The 26,717-nt window shown below is 41.5% G+C and overlaps 1 protein-coding gene across 1 annotated transcript in view; it reads right to left on the reverse strand.

The window, feature by feature from the left end:
* Positions 1-16,664: 16,664 nt before the first annotated feature.
* LOC124799192 (protein abrupt-like) overlaps positions 16,665-26,717 on the reverse strand; it is a 252,710-nt gene continuing 242,657 nt past the window's right edge. The window contains exon 7 of the mRNA XM_047262751.1: positions 16,665-17,007. Coding sequence (XP_047118707.1) covers positions 16,727-17,007 — 281 coding nt within the window. The 3' untranslated portion in view covers positions 16,665-16,726. The remainder of the gene's footprint in view (positions 17,008-26,717) is intronic.

Raw genomic sequence — 26,717 nt, forward strand, 5'->3', positions numbered from 1 at the left:
AAGGCACACGTTTTAGCTCACGCAGGCTGGCGTGAGGTCTGGAACAGGACAGGGAAATTAGAATTTAGAAAAACGGACGTAGCTGGTGGAATATTTAACTTAAATCCATTAATGGTGAACGTCGGTCTGACGGTACATGATTAACAAGATCAATAGCAACTGATAATGGCACCTTGCTAGGCCATAGCAAATGACGTAGCTGAAGGCTATGCTAACTATCATCTCGGCAAATGAGAGCGTATTTTGTCAGTGAACCATCGCTAGCAAAGTCGGTTGTACAACTGGGCGAGTGCTAGGAAGTCTCTCTAGACCTGCCGTGTGGCGGCACTCGGTCTGCAATCACTGATAGTGGTGACACGCGGGTCCGACGTATACTAATGGACCGTGGCCGATTTAAAGGCTACCACCTAGCAAGTGTGGTGTCTGGCGGTGACACCACACTTTGCCTAGAAAAACTGGAAGTTCTTTGGCTGGCATAGGGTGTAAAGTGACACAATATCAGGACCATATTGATGAAGGGGTTTGAAACCCTCATGGAAAACATCAGACCCAAGATAAACGATACAAGGTTGAAGAAATTGACACTTTTCTAAATTACACTTCAGCCCATCAGCTTGGAGGCCAGAAAAAAAAAAGACTACAGAGATTTTGTAAATGTTCCTCTGTGGAGGTACCAGGAACTACAGTGTCATCCAAATAGTTTGGACAACCTGGAACAGACACTGTAAGTAGTTGCAAAAAATGTTGAAAAATAACAGGAGTTCTGGTGACACCAAAAGGCAATTGCAGATACTAGTCCAGTCCAAAAGGGGTATTGATAACTAATACATGTGATTCTGTATTTACAGAGAGTATTAAATAGGAATCTGACACATCAATTTTTGAGAAATATTGACCACCTGATAACTTTGCAAAGAGTTTGTCTGGGTGCTGTATTGGGTATGTATCCACTATAGATTGTGCATTCTGAGGAACTTTAAAATCGCCACAAAGTCATAACTGGCCCAACGGTTTCTCTACTGTAACTAAGAGGGTAGCATCTTAGACTTCCTCCCTGAGTGCCACTGGAACCACACGGGCCTGAAAAAGCTGAGCAGAAGGTTTCATGGTAATGTGCACTTGAAAATTGTTGGCGCACCCCAATCCAGAAGAGAACAAAGAGGAAGATGCAGTACATAATGCATATAATTGTGTATACAGCACTTTTCATACACTACATTCACTTCATCTGAAATGGTAAAACCAAACAACTTAAAAGAAACTAATCCAAAAAGATTCTCCACACATGCATTATCTACAACAAGAAATGTAAGTGACGAGACTACTGACTTGTAGGTCGCTGGGGCAGAGGATTGGCAGAGAATATGAATACTCTGTTTATTTAATTTACTATCTTTCATGACATGGAGAAGCAAAGTGGAGCCCAAGCCCCTATCAGTTAGTGAATTTAACAAGGACACTGCAGCTCCCGTATCCACTTGCATGTGCATAACATCAACGAAAAGCTTGTTTGGCATAATAGGAACAGATGATATGATGTCGGGTGTTCTGCCGGATATCAGCATACTTGCATGATATTTCGGTAATGTAGCTCGTTACCTTCATCAGGTGCAACCTGAGACTACCCCTCAAGTGGACCTGGTCCATTATTTATGCCTGTGGCCTTCCCCCTTCACCAGATGCTCCCTCTGTGGTCCGCGCCTGCTTGCTGTGATCTTCTGGAGCATTGCCTTCCCTTTTCATCCGCTGCAGTCCTGAGTGTTCTCTTTGCAGTCTGCGCCTACCAAGCACACTCCTGGGTGTTCCATCTTCGGTCTGGTGCGTTTGGAATCCCGTCTGTGGTACCAGGCATTCCCCCTGTGGTCCTCTCCCACTCACTGTGATCTGCTGGAGCGTTGCCGTTCCATTTTTGGCCCACTGTAGTTCTAGATGTTCCCTCTGCGGTCTGCAGCCATCAGACCTGAACCTGGGTGTTCCATCATTGATCTGGTGTGCCTGGAACTCTGTATGGGGATCATTCTCCATGTCCATGCCTTCAGTTCTTCTATTTGTAGAGTGGTGCAGCTGTCCCCGTTGCTTCTTCAACAGTTCCAGAGCGGGATTCCAGGCTCTACTTAGCTGGTACCCCATGTCACAGTTCATGAGATTATCAGTCAGTTTTATCTCTATTGAGACTTGCAGGGCACTCACCAATGCCAGGCCTCCAAAATCGAACACCACATCTGAGGAGAGGCTTGCACTGAAGAAGCTCCAGGAAGGCAATGGTATTTTAGTAGGGAATCTACAGTCATTTTACAGTGGGTGGATTATGATGAGAAAGTACGTCAACTTCTGGAGGACCCAGCATACAGAACTTCGGAGTGTGACCCCACTGACAAGCTGGACAAGAAGGCCAGGGCTCTCCTGAAGGAGACAGGAATACCTGAGAAGATCATCAGACAACTTCAGGCAAAGGCACCAGTGCCACCTAGACTGTATGGTGTGCTTAAAATACACAAGGAGGGCGTGCCTCTATGTCCAACTGTCAGTAGCATTGGGGTACCTACGTATGCAACAGCCAAGTATTTGAAAAATCTGCTGTCTCTGTACGTGGGGAAATGTGTTCACCACATCCGAAACTCAGAAGACTTCCTGCAATGCCTCAAGCAACTACGCATCACAGATTCGGACATCATGGTTAGTTTTGATATGGTATCACTGTTCACTAGGGTCCCACTGAGAGACTCACTAGAACTGATTGCAGAAAAATTTGACGGTGCTCTGCTGGACCTATTCAGGCATACACTGACATCCACGTATTTCCTGTATGGGAACCAATATTACAAGCAAACTGAAGGTGTAGCTATGGTTAGCCCACTGTCTCCTGTCGTTGCCAACATGTTCATGGAGAGATTTGAGGAGAGGGCGTCAGAGACAGCCAGATATAAACCCACATACTTCTTCAGGTATGTGGATGACATCTTCGTGATCTGGCCTATGGGAAGGACAGGCTCAATGAGTTTCTGGAACATCTTAACTCATGCCATCCAAATATCAAGTTCACCACAGAACAGGAGAAGAATGGCCAGCTACCATTTCTGAATGTACTAGTAAAAAGGAAAGCAGATGGATCAATCTGCCACAGTGTGTATCGGAAACTCACACACACTGATTTATATCTGCAGGCCAGCAGCTCTCACCACCCTGGACAGAAGAACGGTGTTCTTAAGACACTGGTCCACAGAGCACTTGCCCTGTCAGACCAAGAAAGTCTACCGACAGAAATAGAGCATCTTAAAACAGTGTTCTGCAAAAATGGATACACCAAAACAAATTGAGATGGCACTCCAACCAGCCACAACACCACAAGTTCCAGCAGCAGAGAAAGCTGAAGCAAAGAAGGTGGCGTATTTTCCCTACACTGTTTCTGTTTCTTCCAGAATTAGTAGTATCCTCCATAAACACAATATCAAGTGTGTTTTCTGTTCATCCAGCAAGATCGGGGGACTGGCGGGAAATGTTAAGGACGAGCTGGGTTTACAGAAACCCGGGATTTATAAAATACCTTGCCAATGTGGCATGCCTACATTGGCCAGACAACAAGAACAGTAGTTATCAGGTGCAACGAACATCAAAGGCACACCCAATTAAGACAGGCAACAAAATCAGTAATTGCTGAACACTATCTAGAGCTAGATCATGCCATGAATTATGAAGAAACCAAGTTTCTAGCACAGACGCCCAGATTTTGGGACAGTGTTATAAGGGAGTCAATAGAGATAAAAGTGACTGATAATCTCATGAACCATGACACGGGGTACCAGCTAAGTAGAGCCTGGGATCCTGCTCTGGAATTGTTGAAGAAGCAACAGGGGCAGCTGCAGCACTCCACAAATAGAAGAACTGAAGGCATGGACATGGAGAACGATCCCCATACGGAGTTCCAGGCACACCAGAACGAAGATGGAACACCAAGGTTCAGGTCTGATGGGTGCGGACCTCAGAGGGAGCATCTAGAACCACAGCAGACCAAAAATGGAACGGCAACGCTCCAGCAGATCACAGTGAGTGGGAGAGGACCACAGGGGGAATGCCTGGTACCACAGATGGGATTCCAAACGCACCAGACTGAATATGGAACACCCAGGAGTGTGCTTGGTAGGAACAGACTGCAAAGAGAACACTCAGGACTGCAGCGGATGAAAAGGGAAGGCAATGCTCCAGAAGATCGCAGAGAGCAGGCATGGACTACAGAGGGAGCGTCTGGTGAAGGGGGCAGGCCACAGGCATAAATACTGGATCAGGTCCACTCAAGGAGTAGTCTCAGGTCGCACCTGATGAAGGTAACGAGCTACGTTATCAAAATATTGTGCAAGTACGACGCTGATATCTGGCAGAACACCCGAGAACCCAAGATGTCATTAGATCACTGGGAAAGCCTGAAGAATTACAGATGATATGATGTGTACATTCATATCCGCATCACTGTCACTGTGCTGAATTTTTGCATTACAAACAAAAGCAACGTGACCTTTTTTCCTTGCAGTTATGACAGATAGCCCAATATTGTGGGCAGTCTGGGTGCTCATGGTTACTGAAACAATATGAGCAGGTTGGGAACGTGGAATGTTTACATTGCTATTTACTAGCTTGTTTACTTTGTTGGTGTGGCTGCTGCAGGGAACAAGGCTGGCTGCCTTGATGCTGTGATCATGTGCTGACCGCCGCCACGATGTCTTCCCCGTGCGAACTATCTGAAGCTTGGTGTGGAGGAGAGAGCTGGATTGCTGATACCTCACACCATGACTCAATTTGGTTACCCACAGCTTGCGACACCTCGAATGACTGTGGAATAGCTAAAACCTTGGAGAGGGATGGATTTTCACACTAAAGGACATGCTCTCACACCTCAATATCTGGAGCTAAACAAATTACAGCCTCTCTCACCACCTGATCAGCATACAGATCTTTATGCACATTGGCCACAAAATGACAAAAATGATTTAATCTATGGAGTTCACTTTCCTTTGCTCAACAGGATTGAGGGAGTTGCTTCCTACAGCAGTGAAACTCAACCCAGCATGCAATAACATGGGTGCATTTACAGTAGTATTTTGAAAGAAGTTTGGTCAAATGTTAAAGGTGATGGATCCTGCAAAGGGGCAAATCAACATAGGACTTGATACATTCTTGGTGATATCCATGAAAGGAACAAGGCACAACATAAAATAGCATCAGCAATCGCAAAAGCTTGAAAGTGTTGTCGCAGACATTTCCTGTATGCACCCCATTCCTCAATAGATTCATAGTATGTAGAAAAGGGAGGCAGATAAACTGTGGGGGCCATGGAGGGCAAAAAAGCAGGGAACACAGGCTGAGGAGCATGCTGACTAGGCAAAACAGAAGCCAATGATTGAAGTACCTGAGTTTGATTATCCAGTGCCTGTGATCGGTAGTGCAACGCTGTGGCGAATGATTCTTGTTGTTCGACCAACTGATGCAAAATGTCCTTCATAATGCCATCAGCCATAGTGAGAATAAATGGAGGACCAGCCATAGTAGAAATCTGCATGAAAAACAAGACCACACTCATTGCCAATCGTATTGAAATTATGTATAAGCACAACCCCGAACATAGACTGAACACAACTTTATTCCATAGAAGCATTGAAAACTTGAGCACAATATTTCACTAACATTCAGCAGGAACCAGTTGCATACACAAAAAGCTGTAGAATACATATAGAGAACTTAGGCTGAGTGTAGCTCAGTTAGCCTTAAATACACTGGGAAGAGGGTGTACATTGCTAATGCTGAAGACTGAAATGGTGATGTGAAAGATATCACATCCTGAGTTGACAGGCACAAAGAAGAAATAATTTTTGCACTACCCAAGTTCCAAAGAGAACAAAATGCAGAAATGCTGTAGACAATTAAAGTACCTATGCATCCACAAAGAAATGTGAATTCTCTGAATGTGGAACAGGAAAACTGTCATTAATTAGTAGCCATACAAAGATTACTGAAGATCATTTGAGAGAAAGTCATTTTATGCCATTTATTTGTTTATTTTATTGAAAAGGTATTTATTTCACATTGTAAATGCTACTGTTACTAATAGGTTTTTAAAGAGAAAAAAATGGTTCAAATGGCTCTGAGCACGATGGGACTCAACTGCTGTGGTCATCAGTCCCCTAGAACTTAGAACTACTGAAACCTAATTAACCTAATGACATCACACACATCCACGCCCGAGGCAGGATTCGAACCTGCAACCGTAGCGGTCACGCGGTTCCAGACTGTAGCGCCTAGAACCGCTCGGCCACTCTGGCCGGCAAAGAGAAATGTTATGTGTTTTGCTCTTTAGTGTATAAAATGACTTAAAGAACAACATTAAATATCCCATTATTTTGCAAAGTAAATTTGTTTGGTAAGAATATAGTTTTTGTTGGATTAAATTCTAAGAATAGTACCTTTATTTTTTCTTAATGTTTAACAGTAAAATATGCCAAATTTAATTTAATTTTTCCTATTATACAGTGATCTATATAAAAAAACAACTTATGGAAAAATTAGTACTATATCATCACTTCAAATGAGATGCTGAGTCTAACATGTTAGACTATCACATCACATATTCTGAAACCGCAATATTGCAATTATATGCGTCTGAAATTTAGTCTATGTATGAGAGTTTAAAGTGAATAAAAAACAACTTAAAAGGTTTGATGCGTGTAGCCCAATTTCAGTATATTTCAGTTAGGTAATAATTCCAGAGAACCGCTCAATAATTGTTTTTCATGTAAGATCTTAGTATACTGGGAGCAAGTAGAGGCTGCAAATTTTAAATTACTTCTTATAATTGACTGCTGGAAGACAGCATTATAGCACACTGTTAAACTGAATCAGAAACAGCATTTGCCTTACGATACATTAAGAAATACTGTAAATGAATGTCCCATGTTTCCTTTGCCTCTTTGACAACAGTGGCTGCAGCAATGATAATGCTGCTGTCTTTTGTTTTTGCTGCAGTAGCTGTAACAGTTGTAACCATTGTTGCTGCTTTAGTGGTTGAACTAGTTGTTGACGCTGATGGCTGCTGTTGCTGCAAAGGCTGTCTTCAAAATGTGAGAAAGTGTGGATCCACAGTGATCAAACACTGCATAATAGGAATGTTCCTCATTGCCAATCATCTATTAGCCAGAATAGGAACACCTGTACTTGCTGTCTTGCATGGAGCAGCTCAACTGAAAACTGAAGCAGTCACACTGCAGTAGCACAAGGTGCTGGAGCTGGAGGCAGTCCAGCCAGCAAGTAGAATGCTGGAGTAGATTGGTAGAGCAACTGAAAACTGGAAACAACCCAGAGCCAAGCCTGTAGTACCAAGAGAAAAGACTGTAAGCATAATCCAAAATATGATCATTGCGTCATTGTACTGATACTGTAATGGCACAATTTAAGGCATCATGTACAGATAGCAAGTGACAACTTGGCAACTGTGCATGACTTTAAAGTCACTACTAGTCAGAGGCCATACATGGCTACAGCTTGCTTGTTAGTGGACGTGCCCACTTTGTCCAATGCTGATACCTAGGGTGGACTTTATCAAAAGGCACTGACTCAGATAATGCTAAGATCTCTGCCTCTGAACTGATACCGACATCATAGAATACTATACGAGCACTGATTCAAAATTAATGGACTGCTCAGCTTATGAACAATAACAGAGATTAATATTACGATCTTTACAGTAGATGTAAGATTTTCAGTCAGATGCATTTTGCTTTGTTTTTAGTCTCCGAAAAAATAACACATTTTATTACCTGTTTACATAATCTTTTCACAAATATACAACATGTGTGAGAAATCTACCAAAGGTTTTATTTTTTTTCAAACAACAGTATTGTCTCCTTCAAAATAATTCCCTTCAGCAGCTATACACAGATAGTCATTGTTCACAATCTTATTAGTGGCATTGAAAGGCTTCAACTGGTAGATCCTTTCACATGTCAGTCACATTTTTTTGAGCCCCAAAATGGGATTGTTTTAAGGCATTTTTCAATCGCAGGAAAAGAAAAAGTCATAAGAACGCAGATTGTATTAATGGGGGTGGGGCTATGGAACAACAGGAATGCCTTTTGAGATCAAAATTTCCATGATGGAAGTGGCTGTGTGATGTATGACATTGTCATGATGCAGCATTTGCTTGTCTGCAATGTCCAGTCTCACTTGATTCACCCTTTTCCTGAGCGTTTCAAGGACATCTTTATGAAACATTTGGTTGAGAGTCTATCCTGGATGAATATATTCTTTATGCGTGATATCCCTACTGTCAAGAATGCAAATCATCATTGTCTTGATTTTTGATTTGTTCATTTGATATTTTTTTTCAGTCGAGGAGATGTCTCAGTGTGCCATTTCTCATTTTGCCACTGTCTCAGGATCATACTCAAAAATCCAGTATTCATCACCGGTGATCACACGACTGAACCATTTGTGGTCACTGGCATTCCTCTAGAGATCGATGCATATGTTTCTTTGATTGTCCTGCTCCATTGTGAGCTTTTTTGGCACCATTTTGGCACAAACATTTCAAACGTGCAAATCCTCAGTCAAAATTTGATGTATAATGAAAGTGTTTGTGTTTAACAGGTCACCTATCATCCTTATCATTAAATGTCAGTCAGAACTTAAAAGAGCATGCACAAGTTTGTGAGCTTCATCTTCACTGTGTTCTTGGCCTTCCAAAAATGATTTGTGCCAGTGAAAAACTAGTGCTCTTGATAAGAAGTGTTTCCCATAGTCCTCTTTCAACTTTTCAAAGGTCACACTCATGTATTTCTCCAAGTTTAACACAAAACTTAATTGCATAACATTGCTCTAAATTCTGCTGTTCCAGTTTTGTTACATGCAATGAGAACACAAATTTACTGATGGCACTCTCAAAAATTGCATGACTGCTGTACAGAGCTGAAACTCAGACTGAGCATCTGGAAGGGATGCACACACTGGTCTACACAAGAACAACACAGTGTTGCAACACCACTCGCACTGTTGTCAGTCTCATTACTTTTCTCACACTACTCATATATTCTGGATCATTCGTGATGTCTTCAAATACCTATTATTTACCAGCATCAATCTATTGTTCAAATTTACTTTATATTCTGACCCTTGACAGAACTTGCTGTTTCAAGTTATTTTTGAATATCTTCCTTTCTGTAAATGTACTGCATCTCACGATGAGAGCAGAACAGCTTGTGGAGTAGTTACCAATATGTACACTACTGGCCATTAAAATTGCTATACCAAGAAGAAATGCAGATGATAAACAGGTATTCATTGGACAAATACGTTATACTAGAACTGACATGTGATTACATTTTCATGCAATTTGGGTGCATAGATCCTGAGAAATCAGTACTCAGAACAACCACCTCTGGCCGTAATAACAGCCTTGATATGCCTGGGCATTGAGTCAGACAGAGCTTGGATGGCGTGTACAGGTACAGCTGCCCATGCAGCTTCAACACGTTACCACAGTTCATCAAGAGTAGTGACTGGCATATTGTGACGAGCCAGTTGCTCGGCCACCATTGACCAGACATTTTCAATTGGTGAGAGATCTCGTGAATGTACTGGCCAGGGCAGCAGTCAAAACATTTTAGGTATCCAGAAAGGTCCATACAGGACCTGCAACATGCGGTCGTGCATTATCCTGCTGAAATGTAGGGTTTTGCAGGGATCATATGAAGGGTAGAGCCACGGGTTGTAACACATCTGAAATGTAACGTCCACCGTTCAAAGTGCTGTCAATGCGAACAAGAGGTGACCGAGACATGTAACCAATGGCACCCCATACCATCACGCCAGGTGATATGCCAGTATGGTGCTGACGAATACATGCTTCCAATGTGCATTCACCATGATGTTGCCAAACACAGATGCGACCATCATGGTGCTGTAAACAGAACCTGGATTCATCCGAAAAAATGACGTTTTGCCATTCATGCACCCAGGTTCGTCGTTGAGTACATCATCGCAGGCGCTCCTGTCTGTGATGCAGCATCAAGGGTAACAGCAGCCATGCTCTCCGAGTTGATAGTCAATGCTGCTGCAAATGTTGTCAAACTGTTTGTGCAGGTGGTTGTTGTCTTGCAAACATCCCCATCTGTTGACTCAGGGATTGAGACGTGGCTGCACGATCCGTAACAGCCATGCGGATAAGATGCCTGTCATCTCCACTGCTAGTGTTACAAGGCCATTGGGATCCAGCATGGCGTTCCGTGTTACCCTCCTGAACACATCGATTCCATATTCTGCTAACAGTCATAGGATCTTGACCAATGCGAGCAGCAATGTCACAATACGATAAACCGCAATCGTGATAAGCTACAATCCGACCTTTATCAAAGTCAGAAATGTGATGGTACGCATTTCTCCTCCTTACACGAGGCATCACGATAACGTTTCACCAGGCAACGGCGGTCAACTGCTGTTTGTGTATGAGAAATTGGTTGGAAACTTTCCTCATATCAGCAAGTTGTAGGTGTCGCCACTGGCGCCAATCTTGTGTGAATGCTCTGAAAAGCTAATCATTTGCATATCACAGCATCTTCTTCCTGTCGGTCAAATATGGCGTCTGTAGCACGTCATCTTCATGGTGTAGCAATTTTAATGGCCAGTAGTGTATTATTGTCTATGTACACTAAAGTTTGATGCATAGTCCTAACTTTTTAACTATGGTATGTCACTGATGAATCCAGTTACTCCTTTTTAGTTACTCTTATGCCATTTTTCTGTAGTTTAAAAAAAGCTTATTATGTTTTATGATTTTGACTCCCAGGATGTTATTCCACACCTAAAAGATTAGTGTGGGAGAAAAAAACAAGAGTATTGAATGTGTGTGTGTTTATTATCTGAGCATCATCAATTTCTTAAAAAAGGGATATGTGCATTCTAGATTAATTTCATAAAGATAAAGAATTTTTTTATTTACAAGTATGATTTTTATATTTTGTGACCATGAAAACCGTTCTACCTCTTTGTCTGAGCCAAATAATGGGAGCCATGAAAGGAAGCTATAATTAGGCGACAGATGTATCCGTATTTAATGCCCTCACACTTGCAGTCTTGTTTGAAAACAGATATGAGACTGTGAATCTGCTAAACAATCTCATTTACATATTTAAACATGATAGAGGACTGTTTCACATTTTGGTGAGTTGTTGTGCATGAGTATTATGTATTTGAATGTCCATCTGCTGCAGTTTGATATACTAAGTTATTTTCACCCAAGACAGTATTCAGTCATGCAGCAGTCAGAAAATATTTCGCTAAAACATCGCCATTATGCTATTACCATCATACATCTCATGCAGAGATCATGAGAACAAGATACATGGTATTAGGGTGATTACAGAGGCATATAGACATTTTTACCTCACTCAATACGTGAACTGGAATGATACACAAAAAAGGAAATGCTGAAAGTTTTACCACTGTCACTTTGTGAAATTAATTTGAATTTATATTTTCAATTACCTCATCAATAATGCAATCTTTAAAAATGTTTTCCTGTTAAACATTTTCACTTGTTGACTCATACTGGTCTGCAGAATTTTTTGTGCTTTAGTACCAGTGCATCAGCTTATGAGATTATATTATACTTTGAATGTCATTCTTTCTCACATATTATACATTGGTTCTCAAACATCTTTCTCACACATTATACACTGGGTCTGAAACATCTAACAATGGTTTGCAAAACTTTATTTATTCTTAATGAACTGGGGACATTTTGCTAAGAGCAATTGAATATGCAATATTATAATAAAAGTCCAAGTAGTATGGTGCAACTGACAATCTACTTAGCATTTGATAGCATTTGATGCCAAAATATCATTTTAATTAGGCAACTGCATTGCTACGTAGATGACTTTTTGGCAAACAATATATATATATATATATATATATATATATATATATATATATATATATATATATATATATATATAAAAACAAAGATGATATCAATATAATAGAAGGAAACATTCCACGTGGGAAAAATTAAAAATTATATAAAAACAAAGATGAGGTGACTTACTGAACGAAAGCGCTGGCAGGTCGATAGACACACAAACAAACACAAACATACACACAAAATTCAAGCTTTCGCAACAAACTGTTGCCTCATCAGGAAAGAGGGAAGGAGAGGGGAAGACGAAAGGAAGTGGGTTTTAAGGGACAGGGTAAGGAGTCATTCCAATCCCGGGAGCGGAAAGACTTACCTTAGGGGGAAAAAAGGACAGGTATACACTCGCACACACGCACATATCCATCCACACATACAGACACAAGCAGACATATTTAAAGACAAAGAGTTCGGGCAGAGATGTCAGTCGAGGCAGAAGTGTAGAGGCAAAGAAGTTGTTGAAAGACAGGTGAGGTATGGGTGGCGGCAACTTGAAATTAGCGGAGACTGAGGCCTGGCGGATGACGAGAAGAGAGGATATACTGAAGGGCAAGTTCCCATTTACGGAGTTCGGATAGGTTGGTGTTGGTGGGAAGTATCCAGATAACCCGGACGGTGTAACACTGTGCCAAGACGTGCTGACTGTGCACCAAGGCATGTTTGGCCACAGGGTGATCCTCATTACCAACAAACACTGTCTGCCTGTGTCCATTCATGCGAATGGACAGTTTGTTGCTGGTCATTCCCACATAGAATGCATCACAGTGTAGGCAGGTCAGTTGATAAATCACGTGGGTGCTTTCACACGTGGCTCTGCCTTTGATCGTGTACACCTTCCGGGTTACAGGACTGGAGTAGGTGGTGGTGGGAGGGTGCATGGGACAGGTTTTGCATCGGGGGCAGTTACAAGGATAGGAGCCAGAGGGTAGGGAAGGTGGTTTGGGGATTTCATAGGGATGAACTAACAGGTTACGAAGGTTAGGTGGACGGCGGAAAGACACTCTTGGCGGAGTGGGGAGGATTTCATGAAGGATGGATCTCATTTCAGGGCAGGATTTGAGGAAGTCGTATCCCTGCTGGAGAGCCACATTCAGAGTCTGGTCCAGTCCCGGAAAGTATCCTGTCACAAGTGGGGCACTTTTGTGGTTCTTCTGTGGAGGATTCTGGGTTTGAGGGGACGAGGTAGTGGCTCTGGTTATTTGCTTCTGTACCAGGACGGGAGGGTGGTTGCGGGATGCGAAAGCTGTTTTCAGGTTGTTGGTGTAATGATTCAGGGATTCCGGACTGGAGCAGATTCGTTTGCCACGAAGACCTAGGCTGTAGGGAAGGGACTGTTTGTTGTGGAATGGGTGGCAGCTGTCATAATGGAGGTACTGTTGCTTGTTGGTGGGTTTGATGTGGACGGACGTGTGAAGTTGGCCATTGGACAGGTGGAGGTCAACGTCAAGGAAAGTGGCATGGGATTTGGAGTAGGACCAGGTGAATCTGATGGAACCAAAGAAGTTGAGGTTGGAGAGGAAATTCTGGAGTTCTTCTTCACTGTGAGTCCAGATCATGAAGATGTCATCAATAAATCTGTACCAAACTTTGGGTTGGCAGACTTGGGTAACCAAGAAGGCTTCCTCTAAGCGACCCATGAATAGGTTGGCATACGAGGGGGCCATCCTGGTACCCATGGCTGTTCCCTTTAATTGTTGGTATGTCTGGCCTTCAAAAGTGAAGAAGTTGTGGGTCAGGATGAAGCTGGCTAAGGTAATGAGGAAAGAGGCTTTAGGTAGGGTGGCAGGTGATCGGCGTGAAAGGAAATGCTCCATCGCAGCGGGGCCCTGGACGTGCGGAATATTTGTGTATAATGACGTGGCATCAATGGTTACAAGGATGGTTTCCGGGGGTAACAGATTGGGTAAGGATTCCAGGCGTTCAAGGAAGTGGTTGGTGTCTTTGATGAAGGATGGGAGACTGCATGTAATGGGTTGAAGGTGTTGATCTACGTAGGCAGAGATACGTTCTGTGGGGGCTTGGTAACCAGCTACAATGGGGCGGCCGGGATGATTGGGTTTGTGGATTTTAGGAAGAAGGTAGAAGGTAGGGGTGCGGGGTGTCCTACACTCGTACTCTCTGCTGGAAGTATCACTTTGCCACGAAGAAAAATGATCCTAATCCTACTCCTAATGATCCGACTCCTCAAGACACCATCCAAATTGAACCCTGCCTGGAACAGTTCCGTCCTCCGTCACAGCGGGACCCACCTCCTCTTCCTCAAAATCACCCTCTCCAAACCTTCCAGGAATTTCTGACTTCCAGCCTTGCATCTCAATCCTTCTTGAAAAACCTTAATCCTACACCCAACATCACCACTGCTGAAGCCCAGGCTATCCGTGATCTGAAGGCTGACCGATCCATTGTCATTCTTCCGGCAGACAAGGGTTCCACGACCGTGGTACTTGATCGTCGGGAGTATGTGGCTGAGGGACTGCGTCAACTTTCAGACAACACCACATACAAAGTTTGCCAAGGTAACCCCATTCCCGATGTCCAGGCGGAGCTTCAAGGAATCCTCAGAACCTTAGGCCCCCTGCAAAACCTTTCACCTGACTCCATCAACCTCCTGACCCCACCGACACCCCGCACCCCTACCTTCTACCTTCTTCCTAAAATCCACAAACCCAATCATCCCGGCCGCCCCATTGTAGCTGGTTACCAAGCCCCCACAGAACGTATCTCTGCCTACGTAGATCAACACCTTCAACCCATTACATGCAGTCTCCCATCCTTCATCAAAGACACCAACCATTTCCTTGAACGCCTGTAATCCTTACCCAATCTGTTACCCCCGGAAACCATCCTTGTAACCATTGATGCCACGTCCTTATACACAAATATTCCGCACGTCCAGGGCCTCGCTGCGATGGAGCATTTCCTTTCACGCCGATCACCTGCCACCCTACCAAAAGCCTCTTTCCTCATTACCTTAGCCAGCTTCATCCTGACCCACAACTTCTTCACTTTTGAAGGCCAGACATACCAACAATTAAAGGGAACAGCCATGGGTACCAGGATGGCCCCCTCGTATGCCAACCTATTCATGGGTCGCTTAGAGGAAGCCTTCTTAGTTACCCAAGTCTGCCAACCCAAAGTTTGGTACAGATTTATTGATGACATCTTCATGATCTGGACTCACAGTGAAGAAGAACTCCAGAATTTCCTCTCCAACCTCAACTCCTTTGGTTCCATCAGATTCACCTGGTCCTACTCCAAATCCCATGCCACTTTCCTTGACGTTGACCTCCATCTGTCCAATGGCCAACTTCACACGTCCGTCCACATCAAACCCACCAACAAGCAACAGTACCTCCATTATGACAGCTGCCACCCATTCCACATCAAACGGTCCCTTCCCTACAGCCTAGGTCTTCGTGGCAAACGAATCTGCTCCAGTCCGGAATCCCTGAATCATTACACCAACAACCTGAAAACAGCATTCGCATCCCGCAACTACCCTCCCGACCTGGTACAGAAGCAAATAACCAGAGCCACTACCTCGTCCCCTCAAACCCAGAATCCTCCACAGAAGAACCACAAAAGTGCCCCACTTGTGACAGGATACTTTCCTGGACTGGACCAGACTCTGAATGTGGCTCTCCAGCAGGGATACGACTTCCTCAAATCCTGCCCTGAAATGAGATCCATCCTTCATGAAATCCTCCCCACTCCGCCAAGAGTGTCTTTCTGCCGTCCACCTAACCTTCGTAACCTGTTAGTTCATCCCTATGAAATCCCCAAACCACCTTCCCTACCCTCTGGCTCCTATCTTTGTAACCGCCCCCGATGCAAAACCTGTCCCATGCACCCTCCCACCACCACCTACTCCAGTCCTGTAACCCGGAAGGTGTACACGATCAAAGGCAGAGCCACGTGTGAAAGCACCCACGTGATTTATCAACTGACCTGCCTACACTGTGATGCATTCTATGTGGGAATGACCAGCAACAAACTGTCCATTCGCATGAATGGACACAGGCAGACAGTGTTTGTTGGTAATGAGGATCACCCTGTGGCCAAACATGCCTTGGTGCACAGCCAGCACATCTTGGCACAGTGTTACACTGTCCGGGTTATCTGGATACTTCCCACCAACACCAACCTATCCGAACTCCGGAGATGGGAACTTGCCCTTCAGTATATCCTCTCTTCTCGTCATCCGCCAGGCCTCAATCTCCGCTAATTTCAAGTTGCCGCCACCCATACCTCACCTGTCTTTCAACAACTTCTTTGCCTCTACACTTCTGCCTCGACTGACATCTCTGCCCGAACTCTTTGTCTTTAAATATGTCTGCTTGTGTCTGTATGTGTGGATGGATATGTGCGTGTGTGCGAGTGTATACCTGTCCTTTTTTCCCCCTAAGGTAAGTCTTTCCGCTCCCGGGATTGGAATGACTCCTTACCCTCTCCCTTAAAACCGACTTCCTTTCGTCTTCCCCTCTCCTTCCCTCTTTCCTGATGAGGCAACAGTTTGTTGCGAAAGCTTGAATTTTGTGTGTATGTTTGTGTTTGTTTGTGTGTCTATCGACCTGCCAGCGCTTTCGTTCGGTAAGTCACCTCATCTTTGTTTTTATATATAATTTTTCCCACGTGGAATGTTTCCTTCTATTATATTGATATCATCTTTGATTTTTTATATATATATATATATATAATGATAGTGAAAGACAGTAAGGCAGCTGAACACACTACTAGTATCTACAATGATCAATCTCATCTGGAGATGCTAGACTACGGTGTACTAGGATTCCCAGAAACTGATGAACTGCCAGTGGAAGTAGTGAAGGTCGGAGAGCATCTGGTGTCCATGGATGATGTACTCATTATTTGTATGTGATGCATACGCACATGGTCTCGCATGGCAAATTTGTTCTTCACTGTTTTCCCACAGTACTCACATCTAGCAGTAGGAAGGGCAGTATGCATGCGAGCAACATGCTTGTACATATTTGTACGACGAGATATGAGTTTCCCACACACCTGGCATGGCATAGGTCCTTCACTTTGTTCTCCTGATTAAAAAAAAATACAATTTTTATTCACATAAATATTCAGAACAAGACCCTGTAAAAAAAATAAAAGACTACATTATAAGCACAAAAACTACTGCACAATGATTCATATTACACACAGGAAATAAGAATCCATTTGTGTAAAACAGAAATTGGAACAAGGCCAAGAGAACCTTGAGGGTAATGTTACTGAAACACTTTCACATTCCTTCATTTGAAGCTAAGGGGAAAGAATAATGAAGGAACTGATTTAAGGAGATAACTGATGCAAGAAATAATAGTGGAGTAAAGGTAATAATTTACAATTTTACTATTTTTATTCTTTCCATTATTCATATTTGTTTCAACTATTAAGTGACACTGCTCTTACTCTTTCCACTATTTGTAATCCCCCATAGACTTTCCTTTACCATACTCATATAGGATAGAGGAAGATATTATTCAGAATCCAAGATCAACATTCATGCACAAATCATAAGTGCAGCTGAGAGTACTAATGTGTCTCATTTACTGTTTCCACCAAGGGTAGCCTCTTTTACTTTTCAGACCATTCACAATTCTCACCCTAGTATTATTTATATACAAAAAAATGAGTAGCATTCAAAACTTGAGATGTTGTGTGGATGTCAGTGCCAAAGCATTTCTTTGTATAATATGACAAATTATTCTTACTTTCATTGGTCTGTTAGGTATCCCCCCCCTCCAAACACATACATGAATTACCGTGTTACAATTCATGTTTACATACCTATTTATCATTCAATGCAGCCACTACATGATGAGCATTTTTGTTTTCTCATTTCAGTGTTAGTATTTCTCTCAAAATTTGTTATAATGATATCTGAAATTATGGACTGATTTTCGAGTGGAAACACTTTTTTGCAACCAACCCTATCAATCAGACTCAACCTGAAACACAGTCATGAACCTTTCCTCCAATAGCCTTAGCCCTGACGAAGGGATTTTCATTTATTTATTAGTATGGCACTGGGATGATTTTGTTGAAGTGATGCAGTACACAACAAATAAAAATAAATAAAATATGATTATTTAATGAATAAAGGAGAATCTAGTGATTCATGAGAAAATGACTTCTGACAGTGCTACAATAACAGGACTGCTTCATATTCCAAATGAAAGATAGTGGCTTTGCAGAATTCTCCCTTTTGACAGTCATACGGCTTGTTGAGATAGTTAGCATATCTACAGCCCAATGTTTGAAATAAAGTAAAATGTATTGACTGAATGTTCTGGTCACTAACATTTATTTACATAATATTTAGCAGTTAGATGTGGCATTAAGCTCAACAGCAATTAAAAGATAATTGTTGTATTCAGGATACCAAATGAAGTGCCACATTGTTTACACTATACTCATTATTTGGTAAGAGCTTGATTTAAATTGCAGTCTTTTTGTAACTGATTCCTGTTTTCCAGCATTTCCTTGACTCACTCAACTCTAATCCTGGCTGTCTTCAAAAGGTTCTCAAATAATAAAAACATGAATCATTTTTAACTACTGCAGAAGTCATTAAAGAGATTGAAAGTGAGAAATAGAAAAATACATTTGTCCATTGTTTACTTCACTGTCCGTGGAAAAGTGTAGTAGCTGTATGACCTTTCATACATAAAATATCAGGATTTGATAATGTAAGTGTAGTAGCTGTATGACCTTTCATACATAAAATATCAGGATTTGATAATGTATAGAAACTATTGAAAATAAAAAAGGGGATGCAATAATGTGCTATGTCTGAAATCTATTGTATTCCTTGTGAGCAGAAAACAGTGAACACAATGGATTGAATATAGTAGTTACATTGTTACTATTTAAACCATTCTTCAAAAAACTATAAGACAGAAACAATCCAACAGACTCACAACTTTCTCATTTTCTGATATCCTTATTATTGACAGTTAAGTTATGTGGAAATCAAGGACAGGAAGCAGCACTGTAAAGCAAAAGTGTAAACTGGGACAAGTGTGTTAAACAAGGAGAAGTATAAGAAAAAAAATAGCAAGTCATATAAAGTTGGATGCAAAGACACAATAGACAGAATAATCCAGTACAAGAAATTGATGTCTGGTACAAAGTCTTGTCTCTGGTTTATCCATTATCTTTACTTTTTCATTTTGTTTATCCATTATTTGAAGCGGCACAAATTTACAGCTTCTAGCGGATCCCAGTACACTCGAATCACACATCATACAACTGTAACTTAGGCTTTGGACAATGTCCTTCTTTGAAGCTAGCAAATAAACATAAAGCTAATTTTTTCCAACACAGTTGAATGTTAAATTACAGTGCAGTGAAGCTGTGTGTATATCACTGTTTTGTTTGTGTGGGAAGCAAACAACTTTAGAGATGTAATCACTATTATGCCTCATTGTATAACAGAGGGATGTTCCATGTGAATGTGAATTATTTTAAGGAAGTGAACAAAAATGCTTAATTACTCAAAACAGATTTCCAATATTCAGAAATTATATATTCAGAGTGTTAATGAACCCGTTTTGCATCATAGTATCATAATGTAACAATACATCATGGTATCATAATGTAACAATATGAGGCAACATGCCAAATTGGTCATGAAAATTGTCTTTTACATATTTAAAATGATATATCAAGTAACACTGGCAAAATATTCAGCACATAATTTCAGAATACTAAGTTGACCAAAACCAATAGTCTGGAGGTGGAAATTGCGTCACTGTCAGATAAAGGTTCTTCAGTTGATGACATGTTATGTGGCACATCCATAAAGTAAGTTTGCTACTAGTACTACAGTTATCAAATCATATGTTGCTTGGAGCAATTGCTTGTACATGGTAAGAGTAATCACATGACATGGTACATGTCCTAGTGGAAGTTCCCTAGATCTCACAGTAGCTTCGTAGCAGTGGTTGAAAATGGAGGCTCATATTCCAGCACCTGCTGTGTGTGAAGTGTAGTCAGTGATAAAGGTTTTGAATGCACTGAACATAGTGCTGACTGAAGTTGATAATCAGCTGTGCCAGGTCGTGTGCCTAATGTCATCGGCAAACAGGTGGTGCGTTACTGATGCAGACGTTTTGCAGCAGGTCGCCAAAATGTTCATGATGAGGAATGCAGTTGGAGGCTATTCATCATTACAGGCAAATTGTGTGGGGATGCTTTATGGAGTATTGTTAGTTCACAACACTGGAACTCAGCAGTCACTTCTTGTTACATAAATTATTATGGAGCATATGCTCCAGAAATTGCACACCAGGTGGGTGCTGAAGCAGCTGACACCAGAACCACAAAGCAAAGCATGTGTAGACAACTTTGATTTTCCTTCAGCAGCAAGGTAATGAGATTCTGGACTGTATCATCATAGGTGATGAGTTGTGGGTTGCATACGATACCCCACAGAGAAAGCAGCATTCTATGCTCTCCCTGCAAGATGAAATTCAAGCAGACTGTCACACAGCAAGTACTGTGTTCAGTGTTCTGTTACAGATGGCAAGTTCTCCTTATCTAATTTCTAAGCAGAGATGAGATGGTGAATGCTGAGCATTACTGCAAAATGATGCATTAATTGCAATGGTGGAGGATGCTCAGTGCCAATGTTATCTTGCTGGACAGTAATACACGTCCACACATGGCTCGACAAACAACAGAGCTCCTGCAGATGTTCAGCTGGGAGATGTTTGGCCATCCCCACTTTAGTCCAGACCTTTCTCCCAGTGATTTCCATCTTTCCCTGAACCTCAAAAAATTCCCATTTGGTCAGAGTCAGCATTTTCAATCTGACAGAGAGGCTGAAATGGTTGACACACCGTGTTTCCAATCCCTGATGACTGACTTCTGTGACATAGGGATACAAAAATTGCTTCCACAATATGACAAATGAATGAATTTTGGTGATGAATATGTTGAAAAACAGCCTGAGACTTCCCGTACCTGTTCCAATAAATGAATATGTTGAAAAACAGCCTGAGACTTCCCGTACCTGTTCCAATAAATTTTTCAGTTGTGTTTTGTTTCTGGTCACAACACCAAGGAAACTTACATTATGGATGCACCTTGAATTTTAGGTCACATTTGAGTGCTAGATAGCAAAAGCATGTTGATGACTACATGAAAATCTCCTCATAAAATATTCAGATGCTCAATTACAGAACATAAGAGGCAAACATGAAATTTTATTCATGTACCCTTCCTTTCTGGTGCCTTGTATCCAACTGATGCAGGGTTGGGACCACTATTTTATGGAGAATCAATCATTCCTACGTATAGGCCATTATTACGAAAGTGTCACCATCTCCAAAGGCGTTTTAATGCTACTGACAGCTCACTGTCCTCCCCTCCCTTTCTTCCCAACCAGGGATGAATTTGTTTACCCTTTCTGCCTGCAGCTAGTGTAAACGCATGGTCAAATGTCACATTGTTCTGCAAAATGCTTGTGCATTTGGACATGGGAATTTGCCTGTTATTTACTGACAAAGTGGCTGAAAACCACATTCAAGCTGGCTGGCATTTTATTCCTTCATCCCTTGAAATCAAAACAAAAAGAGTCAATAATAATAATAACATCCACCTGAAGTACTAATGGGTGGACTGAGTAATTTGAAAGTGCTGCTGCCGGTCCCAAGCCTGGATAAAGGAGGCCCAAATAAGCCATAAAAGAGCAGGCAGGTCACATCTCAAGGCACCTCTGAGGCTAACTACCCCAGCTGTAAGCCTGTTAACACCTAGATGTTGACCCCAACATAAATCATTCGATTCAGCATGATGGTAAGTTCTCTTACAGGAAGCACTACCCCATGTGGTAACCAATCCGCCATTGTCAATGACAATATTAGTGAGCCAACAGATTCGGGGAATTCGCACCAGCATGCAAGCGATTGCAAAGTAAGAAAGTGTCATACTTTGCTACCTTCAATGTTAACTCACTCCTCAAAACTGGAAAACTGAGACGTCTTACTGTTACTTTGGCCAAGCAAAAATTCATTGCAACTGCATTACAAGAAACAATATGTCCAGACGAAGCAGCATTTGAATCAGAAGGATATCACAATCTGAAGGGAAAACCTGACAAGTAATGAAGAGCGTACCTCAACTGGGCACAGGCTTTATAATCAATGAACAAATCCTGGGAGCCATAACTGATTTCAGATCCAGAAACAGTAGACTTTCCACACTTACCTTTAGGGGAGCAAATAAGATTTATATCATTGTCAATGAAGATGCTCCCACAAATGAGACTGATAGAACTGACCCAGAGAAAGTAGAAGGATTTTGGGAAGACCTGAAGGAAACACTATCCAAGATTCCAACTAAGAATGTTATCATACTATTTGGAGACTTCAGTGCTCAGCTAGGGAAAGAGAGGAAGTTCAGAAACATAATTGGGAACTATCCAGCCCACAACAGGACTAATAGGAATTGCGAATGACTAGTGGAAATTTGTAAGACCTTTGACCTGATGATGAGATCAATGGCATTTAAATGCCGTCCAAGAAAACAGAAAACATGGGTATCCCCCAAACTAGTACTAGGAGAGTTTCAGCTTGACCATGTAGTGATATCATGACATGTAGAAAAGGAAATTCAAAGTCCTCAAGAGTGCAAATTTAGACTCAGATCATTTTCTATCCAAAATAAAAATCAAAATTCTACCAAGAGCCCAGCAGACTAAATACACTACCTGTATTATGAAGTATGATACAGAGAAACTTAGAACTAGCAAAGATTTTAAGGCGAGCTTGAATCAGAAGAACTATCAAGGTTGGAAACAGTTGAAAGGTGTACTGATTGACAACTTAAAGAAAACAGTTCACCTGGAGAAGAGGAAGAAACATGCATGGTGGCCGAAAGAAGGAGATAAAGCAATCAAAAAGTGGGGGTTGATTGGTGATCTCATAAAACACCAGAAAATCTAAAGAACTTCCAAGAAGTAAGAAAAACCACTCCTAAAACTATCAGAAATCTCAAGAGGAAATATTTGCAAGAATGTTTAACTCAAATAGAAGAAGACTTCCGGAAGAAGAACATGTGAGACTTCTATAGAATGTTCAAGACTAACTTAAGTAGATATGATCCTTCAAAACTCAACTTTAAGAATAATGAAGGAAAGACAGTGTATGGAGACATGGAAAACAGTCAGATCTTGGTGGAATACTTTGAAGACCTCCTGAATTGTGAAGCACCATCTGAGACATTCAATTACAATGAGAAAGAACCAAACCCCGACTCAGAACCACCAACTATAGAAGAGGTTAAGAACATTATAAGAACCTTGACAAATAACAAAGCACCTGGGGAAGATGGGATCATCACAAAAAAGTATGTGAACGAGAATATGATCATAGAACTAACGCAAATTGTATGAAAAATCTGGGAAGAGCAGCAGCTTCGAGAAGGTTGGACATTGGCATTAATACATCCTATACACAAGAAAGGCGATAAGATGGAACCTGGGAACTACAGGGGAATTTCTTTAATACCTGTGACCTATAAGGTGTTCTCAAAAGCACTACTAAATAGAGTGGAAGAACAACTAAATCCACAAATTGATGAGTGCCAAGGAGGCTTCAGAAAGGAGAGATCATGCACAGGACAGATCCTGAATCTAAAACCAATAATCACTTATCAAAAACAGAGGAGCAAAATGTTCATGCTTACATTCATAGACTTCAAGAAAGCCAATGATTCTGTAGATGCACACACACTGTTCCAATTTATAGGGGAGATGAATTTGGACAGAAAATCCAGTGAACTGGTTAAACAGACCCTAAGCAACACAACATCCACGGTCAAGTTCTGAGGAAAGCTGTCGGAGGCCTTTAAGATTAACACCGGGGTGAGACAGGGAGACGGACTCTCCCCTTTGATCTTTAATTGTGTCCTCGATAAGATAATCAGAGAGTGGCAACAAGGAATGAAAGGACTGGGTGGAATATGACTGGAGTGTAAGAATAAAGGAGTACGGGTAGACTGTCTAGCATTTGCAGATGACATTGTGATCTTGTCTGAATCACTAGAAGAGGCAATTAACCAAACCACAGAACTGCAGAGACAGGCAGCTAAACCAGGCCTACAAATCACTATCGAGAAAACACATTATATGACAAACATCATGACAGCTCCTAGATGGATGACAACAGAAAGAGGGGAAATTCAGAAGGTGGAGAGATTCAGATACCTTGGAGAATGGATAGGCAATGGAATGACTGAAAAAGAAGCAACGGGAGCACGAATAAACAAAATGAACTTAGCATATAAACTATCAACACCTACAGTAAGAAGAATATTTTAATAAATCCAAAATTGAAACATTAAAAACAGTGATCCGCCCTGAAGCTCTATATGCAGCAGAAATTCTCAGCTTAGTAAGAACCAGAGTGATCAAGAGGCTAGAACTGATAGAATGCAAGATTCTCAGGAGAATATTAGGACCTCGAAGAACATAAGATGGTCAATGTAGAAACTGAGCCGACCAGGAACTGTATACCAAGATAAAAAAATTTCTGATGTCATCAGGAAAAGACGGAGCATGTGCTTCACACACATCCTCAGAATGGACCAGAGGAAGTTAACACAGTGAAACACACAATTTCTGATGGACAAGAAAACCAAAATCTAAGAGATACAAAGAAATCTGGAAGAAATGAGAATAAAGGAACCAGATTTTTAAATAAAAAATTCAGGCCTTCAAAGATTTTGAGGACAGAATAAGGCTCCTAACAAAATCATCTTGGACAGAAGAACAAAGATGAATTTGCTAGTACTAGACCTGTTAATCCACCAATTGTGAATAAAAAAATAAATCCTAGAGCTCATAATAATGGTCGCAAAGTATGAGAATGAAACAATATTGCGAAAAACGAAAGACCAGAAGAAACAAAGCTGAAGTGAATTTATGTGGTCTTAAGGTGGCCAAAACGAAAGAAGAAGAAGAAGAAGAAGAAGAAGAATGAGACAAAACACCTGCTCACTTACCATTTCTAAATATGTTAACAAATCTACAGCAAAGCACGAGTCAAAGCAAATCAGGACAAGGTGAAAAGCACTGTTTATCAGCTACCTCACTGGTAATTTGTAAAAACAGGAAAATTATGAGATGTTCAAGTAAAACTTAAAGTTGAGAATATTACTGAATTGGAGGCTTTGTTTAATTCATCTTTCAGTATCAAGAAGGCAAATTTCAGTAACAAAAAAACAGATACTGCAGGAAATTGCCATGTTAAGCAGAGTTTCAAGAAGGTGACAACACATAATGAACATCCAATTAAATGTTACTTAAGCAAATGCGCACATGCTTACACTACCCCTTGAGAGGCTGGGCCATTTTTGAAAGCAGCCATGTCATCTACAAGCTCTGCTGCAATCACTATTCAACTTTTTATATTGGTGTGACTACCAACCAACTGTACACCAGGATGAATGGCCACTGCCAAACTGTGGTCAAGAGCAAAGTGGACATCCCTGTGGCAGAACATGCTTGATTTCTTTGGATGGTCCACAACCTGGATCCTCCCCTCCATCACCAGCTTTTCTGAACAGTGCGGATGGGAGTTATCCTTTGAAACCTATTCTCTGCTCCCAAAATCATCCCAGCCTCAACCTATGGTAACCCACTGTCCCCACACCCTCCACCCAACTATTTCCACCCCCTCTGTCCTGCCACCTCCTCACAGTTCCCCTCCTCTCACCCTCACTGTGCACTGCTCTCTTCTGGTGCATCTACTGGACTTTCCCCTTCTCTGCTCTTCTCCTTTCTGTCCCCCATTCTCCTCTCCCCCAAAACCATTGATGCTGTGCCTGGCAGCCCTGTTCTGCCACCTCTAGTTCCTGCATGCTCTGCCAGGCAGCACTGATTCCTCTTCCAGCTACCAGCACTGTGCAATCCATTCTTCACCCCACTTTGGATTGTTGCTTCTGTTTGACACATTTCTGTTGTGTTCTGGCCAGAGATGGTGATCTCGTGTGTGTGAGTTGTGCTTCCTTGTGTGAATGTGTGTGTATTTTTCTTTTCTGAACAAGGCTGTGCATGAAAGCTTATATGTAGCAGTTTTTTTCATTGTGCTGGTCTGTAACTCAACATATCATTTTTATGGTGAGTAGCAATCTATTATTTTCATACAATTGTCAATATTCTAATTTGGGCTTCCCATTGTTTGTTTTTACTTAAGCAAACTTTTGTAATAAATACATGGAAATAAAATTAATAATTTTTGTACACATAAATAAATTAATTTTTATCATATTAATAAACAAAAATACATAATTACTTGAGGCAAATTAATACTATAGAAAGGCAATCAATTTTTTGAAAAAGTAAATGAATAGGTTGGAGTAATTATGGAAGCTATAAAACAGTCTGAGCTAATGTCAGGTTTGTCTTTATAAGGAAAAGGAAGATTAGTCTTTAAATCCCACTCAATAACAATGTCATTAGAGAAAGAGAACAACTTAAGATATGCCTCAGATGGGGAAAGAAACTGGCCATTCATTTTCAAATAAACCATCCCAGTGTTTTAGAGAAAATGGAAAACCTAAATCAGGATGGCTGACAGAGATTTGAACCATGTTCCTCTTGAAAGTTAGTCCAGTGTCAGAAATGCTGTGCCACACTGGTCAGTGTCCATTTACACTGAAGAGCCAAAGAAACTGGTACACCTGCCTAATATCATGTAGGGCCCCCGCGAGCACACATAAGTGCTGCAATGTGATGTTGCAT

This window comes from Schistocerca piceifrons, chromosome 1, assembly GCF_021461385.2.
Source record: "Schistocerca piceifrons isolate TAMUIC-IGC-003096 chromosome 1, iqSchPice1.1, whole genome shotgun sequence".
Lineage (NCBI taxonomy): Eukaryota > Metazoa > Arthropoda > Insecta > Orthoptera > Acrididae > Schistocerca > Schistocerca piceifrons.